The sequence below is a fragment of the Leptonychotes weddellii genome, chromosome 15, assembly GCF_054177405.1.
Source record: "Leptonychotes weddellii isolate Sample4059 chromosome 15, ASM5417740v2, whole genome shotgun sequence".
In the NCBI taxonomy this organism is placed as follows: domain Eukaryota; kingdom Metazoa; phylum Chordata; class Mammalia; order Carnivora; family Phocidae; genus Leptonychotes; species Leptonychotes weddellii.
Window position 1 is genome coordinate 42,423,684 of NC_138383.1, and position 17,921 is coordinate 42,441,604.

A 17,921-nucleotide genomic window follows, 5' to 3' on the forward strand; every position below is an offset into this window, starting at 1 on the left:
GCCGACTGAGCCAGCCAGGCGCCCGTCTTGGATCATCGCCATTTCCCCGTGAGCCCTTCAGCTGAGGGGGAGCGCTACTGGAGGTGCCAAGAGGGAAGACAGGTGAGGGGACAGGGACCACCAGGAGGGGACGGGGATGCCTGGGTGCGTATCTTGGAGGCAGTGCAGTCACTGGTCACGAGAAATAGGCGGTGGGATGGGTGACTGCTGAGGGGCAAGGCCAAGGTCATTGAAGGGGAGGAGGGGAGGAGGAGGCGTGGACGCTGGTGGTGTCCGGAATGGCCCTAGGGCAAGGCGGTCAGGTCCTCGGTGGACGTCGGTCATTGGTCTGCCGGTCCAGGACGGGGCCGTGGAAATGCTGGAAATGTGAGCGGGGTCCAGACGCAAACCTCGGCTCTGGGCCCACGGTCTGCAGGGGGGCAGCAGAACAGGGCTGCAGAGGGCCAGTGTGGGCTTCAGCACAGGACCGAGGTGGAGGGAACTTTCCATTCGGAGAAGAGGGTCAGGATCACAGGAATGTTGCTGACGCCAGACCACGAGTTGCAGAGCACACGGCGGGCCGGGGGGGCCCTGAGCAGCACAGACTTCCGGGGCGCAGACAGCTAAGTAAGAGGAGGGGCAGAGCGGGGTCAGCGCAGGGGTGTCGTGGGGCAGGTTCCACGGACAGCCGGGGTGGGGCGGGGCGGGTGGCAAGGCCAGTGGTGTGGAGGCCGGGCGCCCGGGGCTTTGTGGCTCCCCCTGAGTCGGGCTGAGGGCGGCGCTGGGTGGAGAGCAGCCCGGGCGGGCCGCGTGTCCCATCCCCAGGCGGGGGGCAGGCCGCGAGGGGGACTACCCCAGCCGTGCCGTGGGGACCTGTGTGTTGAGGGTGCTGGGCTGCCGTGAGACCGGAGAGCTGGGGACCTCTCCCTGCAGCTCCCGCCGATCCCATTCTCTCCTCCTCGCACTGAGCACTTGGTGTCCCTCCTGGGTTAGGGAGGAGTGTCTGGAGGCGAAGGAAAGGCCACTCAGCCATGAGTGGGGCTGAACCAGACCTCACATGCCAGGTGGCTGTCGTGGGGTGCCGCTCCGGGCAGCTTCCGTCCCTTAAGCAGTGTGGGGAGGGCGGCAGGCGGGCCCCAGTGACCTGCTCCCAGGGAGCCGGGGGCAGTGCCAAGGGGAGAGGAAGTAGCTCCAGGCCTGGGTTCAGTGAAAAGGTGATGCTTTATTATATAAAAATCTCCCCCCCACGCCTCCCAGCCCCCCGAGGCTGCATGTCAAGCAGATGGATCCATGGCCAACTCTCTGGAAGGACAGCCCTGCGTTCTCTGAGGGCCGCCTGGCCTGCGCGGCGGCGTGGCCAGAGTCCGTGGCCGTGGCAGGGGCCGGGCGGGGGCCTTCACGGGGGGAGGCCCTGCTGCGGGCTGGGCCCTGAGGCGCCCTGCGTGTCAGGAGGCCCAGTGTCGTAGCCCAGCTTCCTCATGTCCTTGGTCACCACGTTGAAGAGGAGAGTGACAAAGCCCTGCGAGCGGACCCGGGTCACTGGGAAGAGAAGGGCAGCGTCAGCCAGGCTGCTCTGGGAATGTCTCCGCCCCAGCAGTCTCTCCTGTAAAGTGGGAACGACTGGGAGGTACGGGGGCGGCACCAACCAGGCCCGGGTGGGAGCGGCGCTCGGGGGAGAGGCCTGGGGCTGCCCCCGCGGTCCGTCTGTGTGCCTGGCAGGTGCCTGGCTTCCACCGTGTTTGCTGGGGGGTCCGCCTAGTCCCTCCCGGGCTCCGGCCTGCCTGTGGGGGGTGGGGTTGCGGGGATCAAGCTTTACCTTCCCGGCCTTCACCCTGAGCCACCACCTTGGGGTCTGTGTACTCGGGCCGCCGTCCCATGAACCAGCTGGGAAGACAGGAGAACCCTGGGTGAGAGGATCCTCGGCCTGGCTCTGCCTCAGAGCCGAGACGTGGGCGCTCTCCTGCCCTCAGAAACCGGCAGCCCTCCTCCAACCCCTGCCCCGGGGACCAGGCCCCGGGCAGAACCTCCCCACCGCCCCTCCCTCTGCCGGGGAGAGGGGCGGCTGGGTCCCACGGGTGGCATCCACGGAGGCCTGGCAGGCTGCCCCCAGGCCCGGGGTGCTCTGCACGCCGAGCTTTCCCACCACGGTCACCCGTGGCTTTGAGGGAGATGTGGGGCTGGGGGCACAGTGGGAGCCCCAGTGGAAATCCCAGAAAGGGGACAGCAGCTGGGGGGGGGGGCAGTGCAACCCCCTCCATCCTTCCGGCATTCGGCATTGGCCTCCTTGGGGTGTGCAGAGGGGCCAGATCTGGGCTCTCCGCTTTCCTCTCAATAGTGTGGGATCCAGGACAAATCACTTCCCGTCTCTGAACCCCTGAATCCCAGTTCCTCTCAGCTGTACCTAGTGGTAGCCAGCTCACAGGGCTCGGGGTGAGGGCACTCTGTCAACTACCAGGTGAAACATTCGTCCGATTACGGTTCTCGCCCCGGGGTGCCCGACATGATCCTCTCACCCCACCGTCGCAGGTGTGCACCTGCCCCTCCCAGCAGCCCCGCTCTGTACACCCCCCTCCCCCCCCACCGAGGCTGAGAGCAGGGCGGTGCAGGGCGGTGCGGGCTGTGTGCAGGGGTGCTGTCCCAGGCCTCCGCTCCAGGCCCCGCGGCCTGAGCCAGGGCAGCTCCTTCCCCAGCAGCAGCCGCGCCTCCCACACGCCCACCGGGGCCCCAGCAATCTGGGTGCACGTTCCCTGCCGGGGGGGCAGACGCGGGCGTCGAGCCATCCAGGAGCGCCTCCAGCCTGAGCTTTGGGGGTCCTGCCGGGGGAGGCCGGTGATGCAGCTGTGGGCAGCAGGCGCCCCACGGGAAGGAGGCCCCTCGGTCTGTCTGCCGAGGTTCCCGCATCCCCAGAGCAGGCTCCGCCCTGCCTTCCGCCAAAGTGGCTGGCCTGGGAGGGCTGGCAGGCCTGTGCTCCGCCCCAGCGCCCCAGCGCCCCAGCGCCCCGGCGCCGCCACCCTCCCCCCACCAGCAGGCCCTCCAGCTCCGCGCTGGAGTCCCCTGTTGGCTCAGGCCACCTCGACTCGGCCAGCCCCCCGCCCCCGGGTGCACTCTCTGGCGAGGGCATGGGTGCCGCCGCCCGGGGGTGGGGCTCCGTCCCGGCTTTGGCCGGACAAAGCGGTGACTGCCCCCTGCTGTCTGCAGGCCGTGGGGACAGCTAGTAAGGAGGCTCACGGGCTCCCAGCCTCGGGAGAGGGGATAGGGAGGAGAATTGGGAAGCTAGGGTTCCAGCCAGGGCTGGATGGCAGGCCACCGCCTCTCTGTGCCTCAGTTTCTCCATCCGAGGAGGGGGGCTCTCCACCTCGCAGGCAGGGGAAGCAGCCACAGAGCCTGGCACACCCCCACCTACTCGTACTCGTGCACTGCACTGCTCTCTCCTGAGGTCCACAAGGACGGGCCGTTCGGGGGAGGGGAGAGCGTCCAGGCAGCGGCTGAGGCCAGGGAGGACCCAGCGGGCTGGAGGAAGCGAGTCCGGGGGCACGCAGGCAGGGGGCAGGAGAACACAGGGTCTCGCAGCACCCTAGCTGAAGCTAATGCTTGATGGGTTTCTAAGGTTGCGTGTTTAGAAAAAGCATTTTTGTCGCGCTGTGAAGTCTAGGTGGGGGGCGCTGTCAGGAGCTGAATAACGGCCCCAGATACCAGGTCCTAGTCCCTGGACCTCGCAAATGTGACCGTATTTGGGAAAAGGATCTTTGCACATGTGACTAAAATAAGGATCTTAAACACGGCGGGGGGGGGTTGTCCTGGATTATCTGGGTGGGCCCTAAATGCCCCAAGTGTCCTTCTAAGAGAGGTGGAGGGAGAGGTGACACACAGGGGAGGGGTGACACGTGAGGTCACACACGTGACCACAGAGGCAGAGACTGGAGTGATGGGCCGCGAGCCAAGGAAGGCCGCAGGCACCAGAAGCTGGAAGAGGCCAGGAGCAGATTCTCCCCAAGAGCCTGGGCGGGGGGCGGGGGGGGCAGCCCTGCCGGCGCCTCGATCTCAGCCCACTGACGCGGACTTTGGCCTGGGAGATAATAAATTTCTGTCGTTGACGCCGTTGAGTTTGTGGTCACTGGTTACAGCAGCCCCGGGAACTAACAGGGCTGAGTGGAGGAGGGCAGGCCGGGTGGGCCGGGCAAGGGCTGGCCTCCACCGACGGGCTCTGGGAAGACTGGGATCCAGCGGCCTTCGCTCATCAGACCTTTCCCAGTGTCCCGACGACAAGCACACGCCTCGCCCGGGGGAGACCGCACCGGCCCCGAGCTGCTAGCCTCAGGCACCGGCAGAAACACCCAGAAACTTCTCCAGCACTGAGACCCTTTCCTCAGAGGGCTGTGGCCCTGAGACACGAGCTTCCCTGGGAGCTGCGGGGTTTGAAGCGGTGCGGACGCCCCGGCCAGGACATCGGCGCAGGCTCAAAGCCCTTAACCTCCCTCTACCCGCTGACGGGCACGGCCCCCGTTTTCCCAACAGTCCACGGCTGGGTGTGGTCCCCTCTAGCTGATGCTGGCCCAGGGCACCTTCCCATCGCGGTGGCCTCCCAGGGGGCCTTCGAGGGGCGGCGGGCTGCCAGATTCTCCCCTCCAGGCCTCAGAACTCAGTGAGGCTTCCTCGGCGCAGGCCCAACGCTGGCCCTCCGCCCCGCAGGGCTCCGGCCAAGGCTCGCCCCAAAACTGGCCAGGCCTGCAGGGGACTGCTCGCCAGCTGCCCCCTGGGCACCCAGGTGGTCCTCCATCCCCCCCGCCCCCATCCCCACTGTGAACAGAGGGCCCACTCCCGGCTGACCCGGAGGGGAGCAGCGGCGGCTTGCAGCCGAGCTAAGCTGCCAGGAGCTTCTATCCCCAGCCTCGGGGCAGGCAGCCGGCCCTCTGAGCTTAGATGCAGACGTGGTAAGGGGCAAGAGGTTCCCTGCCTGGTGTCTCCCCCACATTCCCCTTGCTCCCCACCCACCAGCAACAGCCTGTCCTTGTTGGCTCCGCACACAGTAAGCCCATGGACCTTGCACTGTTTCCTACGCCTGGAATGTTCCCTCCCCAGATCGCCCACACTGGCCCTTACCTCCACTCTTGTTTCTGCTCAGACATCACCTCCTCCAAGAGGCCCCCACATGTGAGGCATTTCCAAACTGATAGAAATTGCCCATCAGGATGATGATTACTGTTCTGTTCGGCTCTTACTGCTGTATCCGCCTGTGTCCTACCTTTTTCATGCCCCGTTATGTCATGAGCCTTTCCCCATCTGACGAGAGCTTTTGCTCTGCTCTGATACAAAGACCACAGGGCGTGAAGGTGCGCGGCCTTGTGCAGCTGGAGCAGCGGCTGAAGGGAGCCCAGCGACCCTCCGACATCCCACAGCCCCCGCGTCCATGGGCCCCAAAGACAGAGCAGTTGGGAGACCCGATGAGGGAGGGACAGGGACACCCCTCCCTCCCTCCACTCTGACCACGTAGGTCAGAAGCCAGCGCTGGTGGGGACATGCAGAAAACTCACCTCGTAAACTTCTGCAGTTTAGACGTGGATTCGGGGACAAACATGGGGACGGTCCTTTTGTGCCTGAAACAAACGTTTTCCCGGACCGATGTGCTGACTGACAGAAAGGTGGGACTTTCCGAGCCCCCGGAGAGCAGGAGCGCTCGATCGGGCAACGCCAAGGCCAAGCCAAGGCCAGGCGGGCCGGCTGCCCGCCCCCACTGTGTGGTGCTGGGAGTGAGGTGCAGAAAACGGCCCACAGTCCCCGCGAGTCCTGTTTCTTGTCAAGGCTCAGGAGGATGCTGGCGTACAGCCATGACAGCTGGGGTCCCGGCTCCCGCTGGGCCCCTCCGAAGCCCTGCCCCCCAATGTCCGAATCCTCCACCATCTCCAAGGCCCAGTTTGGGTGCCCTTCCTCCAGGAAGGCCCTGACGATCCCCGGAACCTCACCCCCGCTGCGGCCCCCGGCCCCTAGTCCTGCCCTCCAAGCCCGGGGTCCTGCCCCTCCCTGCCCAGCCCCCCCCCCCCCCATCTTGCACTCTCTGTCTCAGCAACAATGCGCAGGGCATTTGGCTGTCCTTCCATCTTCTTCCACCTTCTCCAGGCAAACCCCTGTCCTCTGCGCCCCAGAATACCCTGTCTATACCTGTCACTGTGCTTAACAAAAGACAATTGCGTCTCTCCATCTGTGTCTACTCCTCTGGGGGCTCCTGAGGAAGGCCCCACGTGGTCACATATGACACCAGCGGGAGCTGGGCACATGGGGGCATCAGTGAGCGCTCGTGGGGGGGGGGGGGCAGAAACAGGAGGGGACTGAGCTTATGAATTGTAACCCCAAACTGCCTGTGAACTGTCTGTCGCTGGACCCAGCCCCTCATGGGGCCTCCAACACTCCCTGCACCCACCTGCTGTTTGGGTGGTAGCCTTGGCCTCACCCATGTGGGCCTCTTCCCAGATATGGGCTCTAGCCCCCCTTGCCCCCCGCCCCCAAGCCCAGCTGCCCAGGCCCGTGGGGACCCCAGGCGCACTGCTAGCCTAGGGGTGAAGTCTGTCCCAGGAAAAGCCCTGCGGGGGGTGCCCTGGTCCTAAGCCAGCATGGCCCTGCAAGGGATGGACTGTGGCCCGGGGAGCCGGTCACAGCCAGAACCCACCTGCCGGGTGAGAAAGGTACGTGCACCGCCCCGTAGCCTCGGACCACATCGTTCCCGAACACGTCTGGTCCGTACACACTGAGCACGATCTGTGGCCCTTGGGAAGAACAAGACAAGGGGTCAGCTGGCGGAATAACGCAGGGGAAGGTGCAGGGCAAAGAAGCGGACATGGGACCCCCCCTTCTCCACTATGGGCTCCTGCCGACACAGAATCCGGGGAGGCGGGCGGGGACAGCGGTGGGGAGCATGATCTGCCACCTGCTGGCGAGGCCCCCTGCTCAGCCCGGATGCCTGGGGAGTCACAGGGCCGGGATGCCCCGCAGATCCTGTACCTTGACGATACAGGGAGGGCCCCTGAAGGCACTTCTCTCCTCTGCTTGAGGCACAGGGACCCAGGGGGGAGTGAGTAAAGGGGCCGCTTCTCGGGAGCTTCCTTTCTGATACAGGTGGTCGGATTCAAGCACATACTGCATGGGCTCACGGGCCACAGGGGCTTGCTTTGGGGCGCTGCGGGGGAGGTCAGAGGGAAAGCCCTTCCATGCACTTTCCTTTAAATGATCACCGATCCCACCTGTTCCCTGCAAACACGGAGGTACATCGTCCCCTGAAGGCGGGAGGGGTGGGGGGGAGACGACAGGCTGACCTGCGGCCTGTAGGATGGGCCTCCGGCCATCAATCGCCTCACCTCCCAGCCTCTCGGGTCCCTCACCTCTAAGACATGGAGAGTAGTGCCCCATGCAGGGCAAGTGCTCGGTGAGTGTTAGGTACGGTTTGGGCCCTTCCCATCACTCCCCCTCCCCCAGAGGTAGGCCCTATTCTGACTTGATGAAAGCAGATCTTCTAAGGTTTCCCCACCAAAGAATGCATCCCAAACATGGTACTTTGGTTTTACCCATTTTTTTTTAATTTAAATTTTTATTTTTTTTAAAAGATTTATTTGACAGAGAGAGACACAGCGAGAGGGAACAGAAGCAGGCAGAGTGGGAGAGGGAGAAGCAGACTCCCTGTTAAGCAAGGAGCCCGATGCGGGGCTCGATCCCAGGACCCTGGGATCATGACCTGAGCTGAAGGCAGACGCTTAACGACTGAGCCACCCAGGCGCCCCTACCCATTTTTTTTTTTTTTTTAAAGATTTACTTAATTTTGAGAGAGAGCAAGAAAGAGTGAGCGAGCGAGCAGGGGGAGGGGCAGAGGGAGAAGGAGAGAATCCCAGGCGGACTCCATGCTGAGCCGAAACTGAGTCAGACACTTAACCGACTGAGCCACCCCGATGCCCTGGTTTTACCCATTCTTTTTTTAAATTTATACAAATGGAATCATATAGTCTGTGTATTGGTATCCAGCTGCTTTAATTCAACATCATGTTTGTGAGATTTGTTCGAATTGTGTCATTAGGGGATCGTCGCTCGTTCTCAATGCTAGAGAACTTTTTTTTTTTTTTAATTTTATTTTGTCAGAGAGAGCGAGAGAGCACAAGCAGTGGGAGCGGCAGGCAGAGGTAGAAGCAGACTCCCCGCTGAGCAGGGAGCCCAATGCAGGACTCGATCCCAGGACCCCAGGATCATGACCCGAGCCGAAGGCAGAGGCTTAACCTACTGAGCCACCCAGGCGTCCCCCCCTCTTTTTTTTTTTTTTTTTAATTTATTAATGCTAGAGAACATTCTAGCTCTGAACCAACCACAAGGACGTGGTTCACTCCAGTGCCAGTGGACACGTGGGTAGTCTCTCCTTGGGGGGCCCCCCGGGTGGTGAGGCTATGAGCTCTCCGCCACTCTGGTTCAAGCTCTTGCCCACACGTGCACACGTCCCAGGAGGAGCCGCACAGGGTATGCGGACGCTCGGTCTGCAAAGGTAACGCGGAGCGGTCTTCCAAAGGGGTCGGATCACCCCACTCCCACCAGTCACTGGAGTTCCCCTCACGCCACATCCTCACAATGCTGGGGGTCCTCAGTCTCTCTGACTGGAGCTATTCTGGTGGCAGCTTCCCGTAGCCTGCCTTCGCGTCTGCCTTCACTGCAATCTTTCTCACTAAAATAAAAAGACCTTGCTCTGTTTCTCCATCACTCGGACGTCCTCCTTCGTGAAGTACCTGCTCAGTCTCTCACCCGGATTTCTACGCAATGGGTCTTTTCCTCGCTGACATGCAGCGTATATGTGTGTGAATTCCGTGGCCTGTCTTTTGAGCTGTGTTATATTTTGATATGATTGTAAAGAATTTCTTTTTAAAATATCATTTTTGAGGGGCGCCTGGGTGGCTCAGTTGTTAAGAATCTGCCTTTGGCTCAGGTCAATGATCCCAGGGTACTGGGACTGAGCCCCGCATGGGGCTCCCTGCTCAGCGGGAAGCCTGCTTCTCCCTCTCCCATTCCCCCTGCTTGTAGTGCCTCTCTCGCTGTGTCTCTCTCTGTCAAATAAATAAATAGAATCTTTAAAAAAAATATATCATTTTTGAATCACTTTTTGTGCACAAGAGAATACATATTCTATTTATTTTTATACAAAAAGCCACTGGGTTTTGTCTATCTCCTATCTGGCATTCATGCCAATTTATTATTTCTTTTTTTTTTTTTTAAATATTTTATTTATTTATTTGAGAGAGAGAATGAGAGAGAGAGAGCATGAGAGGGGGGAGGGTCAGAGGGAGAAGCAGACTCCCTGCCGAGCAGGGAGCCCGATGCGGGACTCGATCCAGGGACCCCAGGATCATGACCTGAGCCGAAGGCAGTCGCTTAACCAACTGAGCCACCCAGGCGCCCCGCCAATTTATTATTTCTAGTAACTTATCTGTAGGTTATTTTGCAAATTCTACATACATAATGTCACCTGTGAAACAATAGTTTTGGGGCACCTGAGTGGCTCAGGTGGTTAAGCGTCTGCCTTCAGCTCAGGTCATGATCCCAGGGTCCTGGGACCGATCCCCACCTGGGCTGCCTACTCCCTGCTCGACATTGAGCCTGCTTCTCCCTCTCCCCCGCTTGTGCTCTCTCTCTCGAATAAATAAAATCTTTTTTTTTTTTAAAAGAAAAAGGACATATTCTTCCTAATTCTTATGCCTTTTGTTTTGGTGGTGGCAACAAGGAAATCTTCCACCATTTCACTTAGACAAGGTGATGTCTGCTCTAAGTTTTCTGTAGACAGCCCTTATCAAATTAAGAAAGTTTCCTTCTAGGAGCGCCTGGGTGGCTCAGTCGGTTGGGGGTCCAACTCTTGATCTCAGCCCAGGTGTTGATCTCAGCTCAGGGGTCGTGAGTTCTGGCCCCGCGTCAGGCTCCACACAGGGCATGGGGCCTACTTAAAAAAAAAAAAAGGAAAGTTTCCTTCTATTCCTAGTTTGCTAAGTGTTTTATCATGAATGGATGTTGAATTTTATCATGGTTTCTACATTTATGGGGATGATCGTGACTTTCCTTCTTTTTAAAGCAATGAATCACGTTGGTTGATTTCAGATATTATATAAGCTTTGTATTTCTGGAATAAACCATACTTGTTCATGATGTATTATCCCTTTTACATCCTGCTAGATTTGGCTTATGAATATTTTGTTTGGGAGTTTTTGCAACCGTGTGAAAGGTATGGAACGATCCAGAGCTGGGCCGCTCCCAGTTCCCCCTTCCTCCCACGGTGCAGCAAGCACTTTGAGGTCTCTGTCCAGGTTGCAGGGATTTTCCTGATTCTTGCACCCCGAGCCCAAGGCAGCTGTCAAAACCCTCGATCAGCCTCTCGATCACATCTGGTGGAGTGAGCAAATACTCTCAGGGGCGATGTGAGTGGGATCACATCTCTAGAGGTCTGTTTTCTCCTGGATCTTGGCCTGGCAAATCTCCAATACTTTGCTAGCTCTCTGATGCCTTCAAATAGTTGTGTTTTGTTTTCGCTTTTTAATACTGTATTTGCCTCTGCTAGCCTTCCTCAGCAGCAGGAAACTGGTCCATAATCTAGTGCCCTGGTCCAGGAAGCCTATGGAAGCATTCTTACTCGTGGATAATGACAAGGAGGACTGCCAGGCAGCCCCTGCTCCAGACCCCCCGCACCCAGCAAGCTGAGGCCCCAAGCCACATGCAGCAGAAAGGCCCAGACTATGAAATCAGATGGACCTGAAATCCAATCCATGCTCAGCTGCTAGATATAAAGCTGAAGGCAAATGATGTTACTTTTTGGCATCAGTTTCCTAATGTGAGAAGAGAAACGCAGAGCAATCTCTCCACCACATAGGATTAGGAAGCTAGGCCAAGCCCACCCGGGGCGAGTATTCACGGAGCCACCCAAGGCCACAGGCTGGGGCTCCACCTGATACACTCTGAGCTTCCTAAAGGTCAACTCTACCGCCTGTCCACGAGCTGGGAGGGTGGGTAGGGTGGCGGGGGAAAGTACAGGGAAACGGCCAGGTGGGAAGAGAGCACAGGACGGGGCTGGCACAAGGGCCCAGGGGACGGGCAGAGAGGAGCTGGGAGCGGAGGGCCCCGGGGCGTCACCCCCTCCCCGTGTCCCTGGGGGCCCCTGCAGACTCACAGCCATACGGGTTGGTGCTCTTAAAGGTGACGTCGATGGGGAAGTTCCACACCAGTGCTCGCCGCACGTCCTGGCTCTTGGATGTGATCTGTGAGATGCCCTCCTCCAGACCCTGTGAGGACAGGGAACGAGACAGCTGGTGCCCGCGCTCCGAAAGCCACGGCCCTCCCCTGATCTGGGCGCGCAGGCTGGGGGGCTGTTTTCCTCGCTACCTTCTGCCAACACACTAGCTTCGCACAACCGAACTCTGAGGGGCTGGAGCAGCTCCTAGGCCTCTCCAGGTCTCGTCTCATTAGAGCTGGCCGGCCTCAAGAGCCGGCCCGGGCACGGGTTCTCGTCCCCTCGCCCGAGGAAGAGGCTCCGCAGGTCGTTTCCCGCTTGTCCCTGATTCCCCCGGAACCTGCTGCATCCGGGCACGCGATCTTCTCTCCCAGGGAACAACGCTGACGATGTCGTCCTCCGCCCACCAACCCGTTCGTAGCTCCCCTGCCGAACAAAACTCCGGGAACGAGCTGTCCGTACTCACTGCCTCCCATTCCTTCTCTGCTTTCCTTTCGAGAACGCACTTCAGTTTGACTATAGGCTCCCACTCTACCAAAGTGTTTTTGGCGAGTAGCACCAGTGACCCCGGCGTTGCTGGACCTGTGGACATTTCTCTGTCCTCAGTTTACCTGACTCAGCAGCAGCACTGGACACACTCCCCCTGCCTGGTTTCTGGGACACCATGTCTTGGGGTCTTTCCTCCTCACGGGGAGCTCCCAGTGTTGCCCTCCTCTTCATGTGGGAGCATCTCGGGGCTGCCCACGTGATCTGTGTGTGGCTGATTCCCAAACCCGCGTCCCCTGTCCCCAGCCTGGTCCTCACCTCTGACCTCCAGAGGACAGTGGCCCCGCCTCCGCTGGCGACCCTGCACCTCCACCCGGATATCTAGCAGGAACCTCAACCTCAACCCACGCCAGGCGGAGCTCTGGAAAGTTCTCCCAGATCTGCTCTACCCAGTCTTCTCATCGAATGGCAGCTCTGCTCCCAAGTGCCCGGGCTAAGAAGCCTGGTGTTATTCTTAACTCCTCTCTCTCCTGCCCCACATCTGTCCAAGAGGAAACCGCGTTGCCTCCGCCTTCAAAATATACTGGAAATGCCAGCGCCTGCCGCCAGCCCCAGGGCCGCGCCTTGTCTCCGTGCTGTCTTCGTTCCTCTGTTCTGGTAACAGTCCGTGGTCCCTCTTCGGCCCCTGCTCCCCCATCTGCTCTGGACACAGAAGCCAGAGGGAGCTATGAAAAATACAAGGTGGGTCACTGTCTCCGTTCCAGACCCTCTGAGGGGGTCCCATGTCACCCTGCGTGAGGCTGGGGTCCTTGCTCTGACTGACCGTGTCGTCCACAGCCTGCCTCATCTTCGCCACCACCCCCCGCCCAGCTTCAGCCCCAGCCACGCTCCTACCAGCTCACGCTCGTCACTGGCCACACCGGCCTCCCCCCTGCTCCTCAAGCACGCCTGGCACCCTCCCGCCTCAGGGCCCGGGCACCTCTCCTCCTTCTGCCTGCAAAGCTCTTTCCACAGACTTCCACTCGGCTCTTTCCCTCACTTCCTTCAGCTCTTGACCCAAAGTTACCTTCTCAGGGAGGCCTTCCCTGGCCCCCTTACCTAGATTCCAGCTTCTCTCTATCCTCCACACCTCCCTTCCTGACTCTACTTTCTCCTCGGCACTTTTTACTAGAACACACTGGAACATTAGTACTTATTGTCTGTCTCACCCCACAGGGATGTGCACTCCACGAAGACTGGGACTCTTGTCTGGCTGTCTGGTGGAGACAGATCGCTCTGAGGCAAGTCTTGCAAGGAGAGCTTCTATTCTGCCTTCTGATTCCCCAGAGTCTGCCCCACGGGCTAGGGGAGGGACAGAGGGCCCGGCTACTTCCAGGCTGCCCACGCACTCCTCTTTGCTGCCATGTGCAAGTTCCCGGGGCAGGGAATGTGAGCGAGCACGGCTTTGATCGGGGCTGCATTCCCCACTCCAGCTTTACCAGGAACAAAGTCATGCTTGGAACCCCCTGAACTCATGTCTACCTCTCCATGGGTTCTGTACTGGGAGGGGAAGGGGTATGGTGGACACCTTCAGAACCCCCATCAGTCATGGAGGCTGTGAGTAAGGGAGGCCCGAGAGCCCAGCTTACCGCCGTGGGGGCCCAGTCCTGGCCATACACAAAGCAGTACTTGCAGTAGAGATCATCATACTCTGGAAACTGTGGGAAGAAGCACACACAGCTTCTGTTCACGGGGACCCGTGGTGAAGCCAACGCGTTGGCTAGGTAAGGGCAACCGATAGGAATTCTACACACCAGGCACCTGGGGCGAGGTCTAAGAAACAGCCAGGGATGAGGACATGGGGTGCAGCAGAGGGGCTGGGGCCCGAAATGTGGGAGTCCAAAGCAGAGTCCCAGGCTGCTACCACCCTTGAGCCTTTGCCCAGGCTCTGGCTTCTGTCTGGCATGCCCTTCCCATTCCGCCATCTGGCAAACTCCTATTTGTCCTTCAAAACTTACCTTCCAGGGAGCCTGCCCTAATTTCCAGGATGTTTTAAGCACCGCCCCCCCGGCCCCGCCGCAACCCCCATCCTGGCTCTGTCAGCCTCTGGTCCTTCTCTCCATCAAAGCTTTGATGGCTTGTTCATCTCTGTCAACCCCATTTGACTGTGAACAGGGAACAAGTGTGATGATGTTTTGGGTCCCCAGTGCCTGGCACAAGGGTGGGCACAGAGGAGATCCGAGGGAATGGCGCCAAAGTGAAAGGATGCTCTCAGGACATAAAGCCTACACAGGGCTGGAGCTCAAGGCCTGGAGAGAGGGCGGAAACCAGAACTCAGTGGGAGGCACAGCGGGGCTGGCGTGGGTGCTGACAAAGCAGAGAGACGTGATCCAGCCCAGCCAAGGGCCCCTAATGACACAGGAGAGGGGAAGGCAGTCGAGGACACTAGGCCAAGCGGCAGGTGGACAGGGTGGGAGTATGGGGATATAACCCCAGTGAAACAGGAAGGCAAGCGAGACCCAGAGCTTTACCCAAACCATCTCACTGAATCCTCACAATAATAATAATAAACACCATCTTCCAACAGCCTGGAAGGGTAATGCAGCAAAGTTTTGGCGGCAGGCAGACCTGGGCTCAAATCTCAGCTTTGCCACTCCCTTTGGGCAAGTGTTCCCATCTGTAAAGTGGGGATGCTAGTAATACCCACTTCACAGGGTTGTTGTGAGGGCTGAATGGTCAGTGCTGGGCGCCACGTCTGGCACAGAGCGAATTCATGGTGAACATATCTATGTATATATATAAATAACGACAAATGGTTCTTATAAAGTGTACGAGATGGAGAGTAGCGTCCCCTTCTGTCACACTGGACAGACCCTCCCTGGATCTTTCCATCACCACCATCGTTGCATCAGATTCACCAGATCACCTCCGTTCTAGCCCAAATTCTAGGATCTGAGGGTTCAGAGTGCAGAGCACTTGAGGACCGAGGCCCCCCGTCCCGGTCGAGTCTCGGCTCCTCCCTACACCCGCGTTAGGCTCCTGCCCGTGACTCAACCAACTGGACACAATCCGAACCCGGGCTCACAGGCTTGGCCGAGCGTGTCCTCGGCACGAGCTCAACCTCTCGAGGCCTGTTTCCACCCGCGCATACTGGGGCACAGGCAAGCCTCTCAAATGCTGGTTCCCCTCCCCCCGCCTAACCGAGGGACACAGAGGCTCGGAGGAACCACGCGTGTCTCCGGGGCCACGCAGCAGCCCCGGAGGTCGCGGGGATGGGTCCCCGGGGAGACTGAGGGCAGGGCGGGCGAGGTCCACGGCCGCTCACCTGGGCGCTCTCCACCTGCCCGTTGACCATGAGTAGGAAGACGCTGGGACCCGCGGCCGCCATGGCTAGGCTGGGGGCGCCCGGAAACGACCCAGGCTGCGCGCGGCGTTGCTAAGAGGCGCCGGGTTTCCCTGGAAACCGACGGCGTGGCGCCTGGGACACGTTTCTTGGGACGCGAGCTTCGCTGAGGCAAGTGCGTGTGAGCGGCAGTGCGCAGGCGCAGCCGGCGACGGCGGCTGGGGGGCGGGGCTTTGGAGGGCGGGGCTCCGCAGCCCTACCCCTCTCCAGAGAAGCCGGGGGCCGGAGCGGGGGCCTGTTGCGTGGAATCTCGCCGCGCCGCCCGATCCGGTCACACCCGCGGGGAGTGTGTGTCCGTTCGGCCTCGGCCCCGCCCGCACCGAAGCGCGGAGGCGCTCCCTGACTCAGGCCGGCCGGAAGCCAAGTGATGCAGACGCCCTCCGCCACGAGATGGCGCTATGGCGCTCCCCGGAGGACGGCGGCGGGGGCGCGCGGAGGGGGAGCCCGCGGGGTGCAGGTGACCCACCACCGCCAGTCGGGGGTTCGCGCGCGAAGGCCTCGAGTCAGACCGCCCGGGTTCTGGAGAGTCCCCAGCTGGGGCCCAGCAGCTGCCTGCGTCAGGTCAGGGGGATGCCCCCCCCAAAATGTTTATTAAACAAACTTGGGAGGGACCCCAAAAAACCTTTAGTCCAAGCCACGGCTCTTTAATGTGAAGGGGGGAGACAGGCCCACAAGCCGTCGGAAGAAGAGTGAGCCAGAATCCACAGCTCTGCCAGGAAAATGTTCAAATAAGTCATTCCCCGGCCGCCCTGAGTAGGTCATAGCTTCTGTTAACACGTCGATCCTGTTCCTCTTAGCGCTCATCATGGTTTGTATTTGCACATTTATTACTGTCATGACTCGGGCTGATGCTTGCCTCCCCTTCCCTAGACAGCCGGCCTGTTCCATGAGCCCAGGGGCCACGCTGATCTTGTGTTCTGGTTGCCTGGCACATTGGAAGCCCTGGGAACAGTGTTGGATGAATGAATGATTGAATACCTCGCCATTACTCAAAGAGGAAGCCGATTCAGAGAGGGGAGGTGGCTGGGCTACGGTCACAGCAGCAGGTACGCAGCTGAATCAGGGTTCACACCCAGGACCTCACAGGCTAAGGAGCCTCAGTGCCTCCTCTGTCTGGTCCCGGGCCAGGCCCAAGGGCGCTTCTTGGCCAGGGCCTCAAAAGTGGCATTAGAGACCTTCTCTCTGATCCAGGAAATGAAAGGATGCACAGGTGTGTAGACTTCCCAGAGGCCAGGCTCCCAGCGGCGACCCCAGGTCACGATGCCCTGCAGCAGCTAGCTGCTAGCTTGGAAGCCGACCAGGGGGCTCCCTTCAGACACCTGTGCAGGAGAGGGAAGGAGGAGTCAAAGGCAGCCCGGACCCACTGACCACTCCCAGAAAGGTGAGCAGAGATTAACTGGTTAGGGGAGGGGTGGCTGTGGGCAGCCAGGGTTCACACCTCTGGTTCACACATCTGGAGGCCAGATGGGTGGGGGCCCCAGTTCAACAACACACAGAGCTCAGAGCTCGGGTGGGAGTTGTCTGCCCCTCCAGGGACTTGGTCATACTCCCTGCCCCCACCCCTCACACCCTCTTACCAGTTAAAAAGCTTTCTCCCACAAATTTTACCATACTCTTTCCTCCTTGTGGCTTTTGAGGCTCAGTAGTACCCAAAAGTCAGTTGTCAACAAAATGCTTGTGATCATCAAATAACCAGGAGCTTCCAGTAGTTTAAAACCCGGCTATGTCAGGGGCGCCTGGGTGGCTCAGTTGGGTAAGTATCTGCCTTCGGCTCAGGTCATGATCTTGGGGTCCTGGGATCGAGCCCCGCATCGGGCTTCCTGCTCAGAAGGGAGTCTCCTTCTCCCTCTCCCTCTGCACCCCACCCGGCTCGCTAACCAAGTGTGCACATTAGATGTCTGGCCGTCCCCACCCCCCACCCCCACCCCCCTCTACTAGGGCTCCATCCTGCCCTGCATCCTCATAGTCCTCCCAGGGAAGCTTTAAGACTGGGGAGGAGACCAGGAGAGTGCCAGGGGAGGGGACCAGAGCCAGGCTGTTCCCTGGGGCTCAGGGTCTGTGGGGATTACTGCTTCTGCAGGTGCCTGCCTCGCCTGGTCCAGCGCCCCCTGCTGCCCTCAATCCCGGGCCTCTGCTCCCATCCTACTGAAATCAGCATCAAAACCTTGGGCCCAGCAGACCTGCCGCGGGAGGAAGCGCTGGGGCCGGGAGCGGCTCCACCACACGGGACATGCTCTCGCAAGTGTCCGGCACCAGTCGGTCTGGGCCCAGGGTCACTCTGAAGTGGGACGGCGGCCAGTTATAGAGGGCAGGAGGTGGTGAGTCTGGGGGCCTCCCTGCTGGAGCCCCTCTCCACCACCCTCCCGAGCCCCCGCACCCACCTGCCAAAGCAGCTGGTGCCTGTGAGCACCCACTCTCGGGAGATGAGGACCCCCTCACACTAGTGCTGGGTGTCCAGGAAGATGCTTGCCTGCCAAGACCACGAAGCTGGGCCCTTCTTGCTGGGTCCCACACCTCAGGAGAACGAGCCTCACAGCTCTGCTCTGGGGCCTCAGACGTGTAGCCTTCCTCTCTTTCCTATCTGGCGCCCCACCTTTCATCCAGGACCCTGCTAAGCTCTGCAGCCCCAGCTTCTACCTCTCACCCCTCCAGCTTGAAGTCAGACTGCCTGCAATGTAATCCTGTGTGACTTGGAGAAAGCTACTTAACTTCTCAGAGCCTGTTTCCCGGTTACACCCAGGGGGTCGTCATCGGGATTAGATGTGATAATGTAGGTCAAATACTTAGTCTGCAGCTCGATACATTTTTAAGTCTTCTTATTAAAAGCAGTTCTTGGAATACTCA

The 17,921-nt window shown here is 59.9% G+C and overlaps 1 protein-coding gene and 1 long non-coding RNA gene across 6 annotated transcripts; one reads left to right on the forward strand and one right to left on the reverse strand.

The window, feature by feature from the left end:
• Positions 1 to 1,181: 1,181 nt before the first annotated feature.
• B9D1 (B9 domain containing 1) lies at positions 1,182 to 15,138 on the reverse strand. Of its 5 annotated transcripts, none has more exons than XM_031026510.2 (8): positions 15,000 to 15,138; positions 13,324 to 13,392; positions 12,280 to 12,420; positions 11,150 to 11,261; positions 6,641 to 6,737; positions 5,511 to 5,573; positions 1,796 to 1,863; positions 1,182 to 1,518 (listed from the first exon to the last, which is right to left on the reverse strand). In XM_031026510.2, the coding sequence occupies exons 1-8, from the start codon at positions 15,060 to 15,062 to the stop codon at positions 1,376 to 1,378; spliced, it is 756 nt and encodes a 251-aa protein (XP_030882370.1). In that variant the 5' UTR covers positions 15,063 to 15,138; the 3' UTR covers positions 1,182 to 1,375. The 5 variants fall into 5 exon arrangements, with proteins under 5 accessions (XP_030882370.1, XP_030882369.1, XP_006731874.1 ...); XM_031026509.2 differs by having other exon boundaries at positions 12,214 to 12,420; XM_006731811.3 differs by lacking the exon at positions 12,280 to 12,420.
• LOC145717410 (uncharacterized) lies at positions 12,305 to 17,921 on the forward strand. Its single transcript, XR_014140604.1, has 3 exons — positions 12,305 to 12,436; positions 12,911 to 16,458; positions 17,158 to 17,921. It is a non-coding gene; the product is annotated as an uncharacterized LOC145717410 (long non-coding RNA).

Excerpts from the sequence above, each read along its gene's own strand:
- B9D1 (XM_031026509.2), bottom strand. The coding sequence starts at position 15,062 with ATGGCGGCCGCGGGTCCCAGCGTCTTCCTACTCATGGTCAACGGGCAG. Across the intron at positions 13,393-14,999 it reads GGCAGGTGGAGAGCGCCCAG|TTTCCAGAGTATGATGATCT; the intron begins GTGAGCGGCCGT and ends TTCTTCCCACAG. Across the intron at positions 1,864-5,510 it reads AAACTGCAGAAGTTTACGAG|CTGGTTCATGGGACGGCGGC; the intron begins GTGAGTTTTCTG and ends CTGTCTTCCCAG.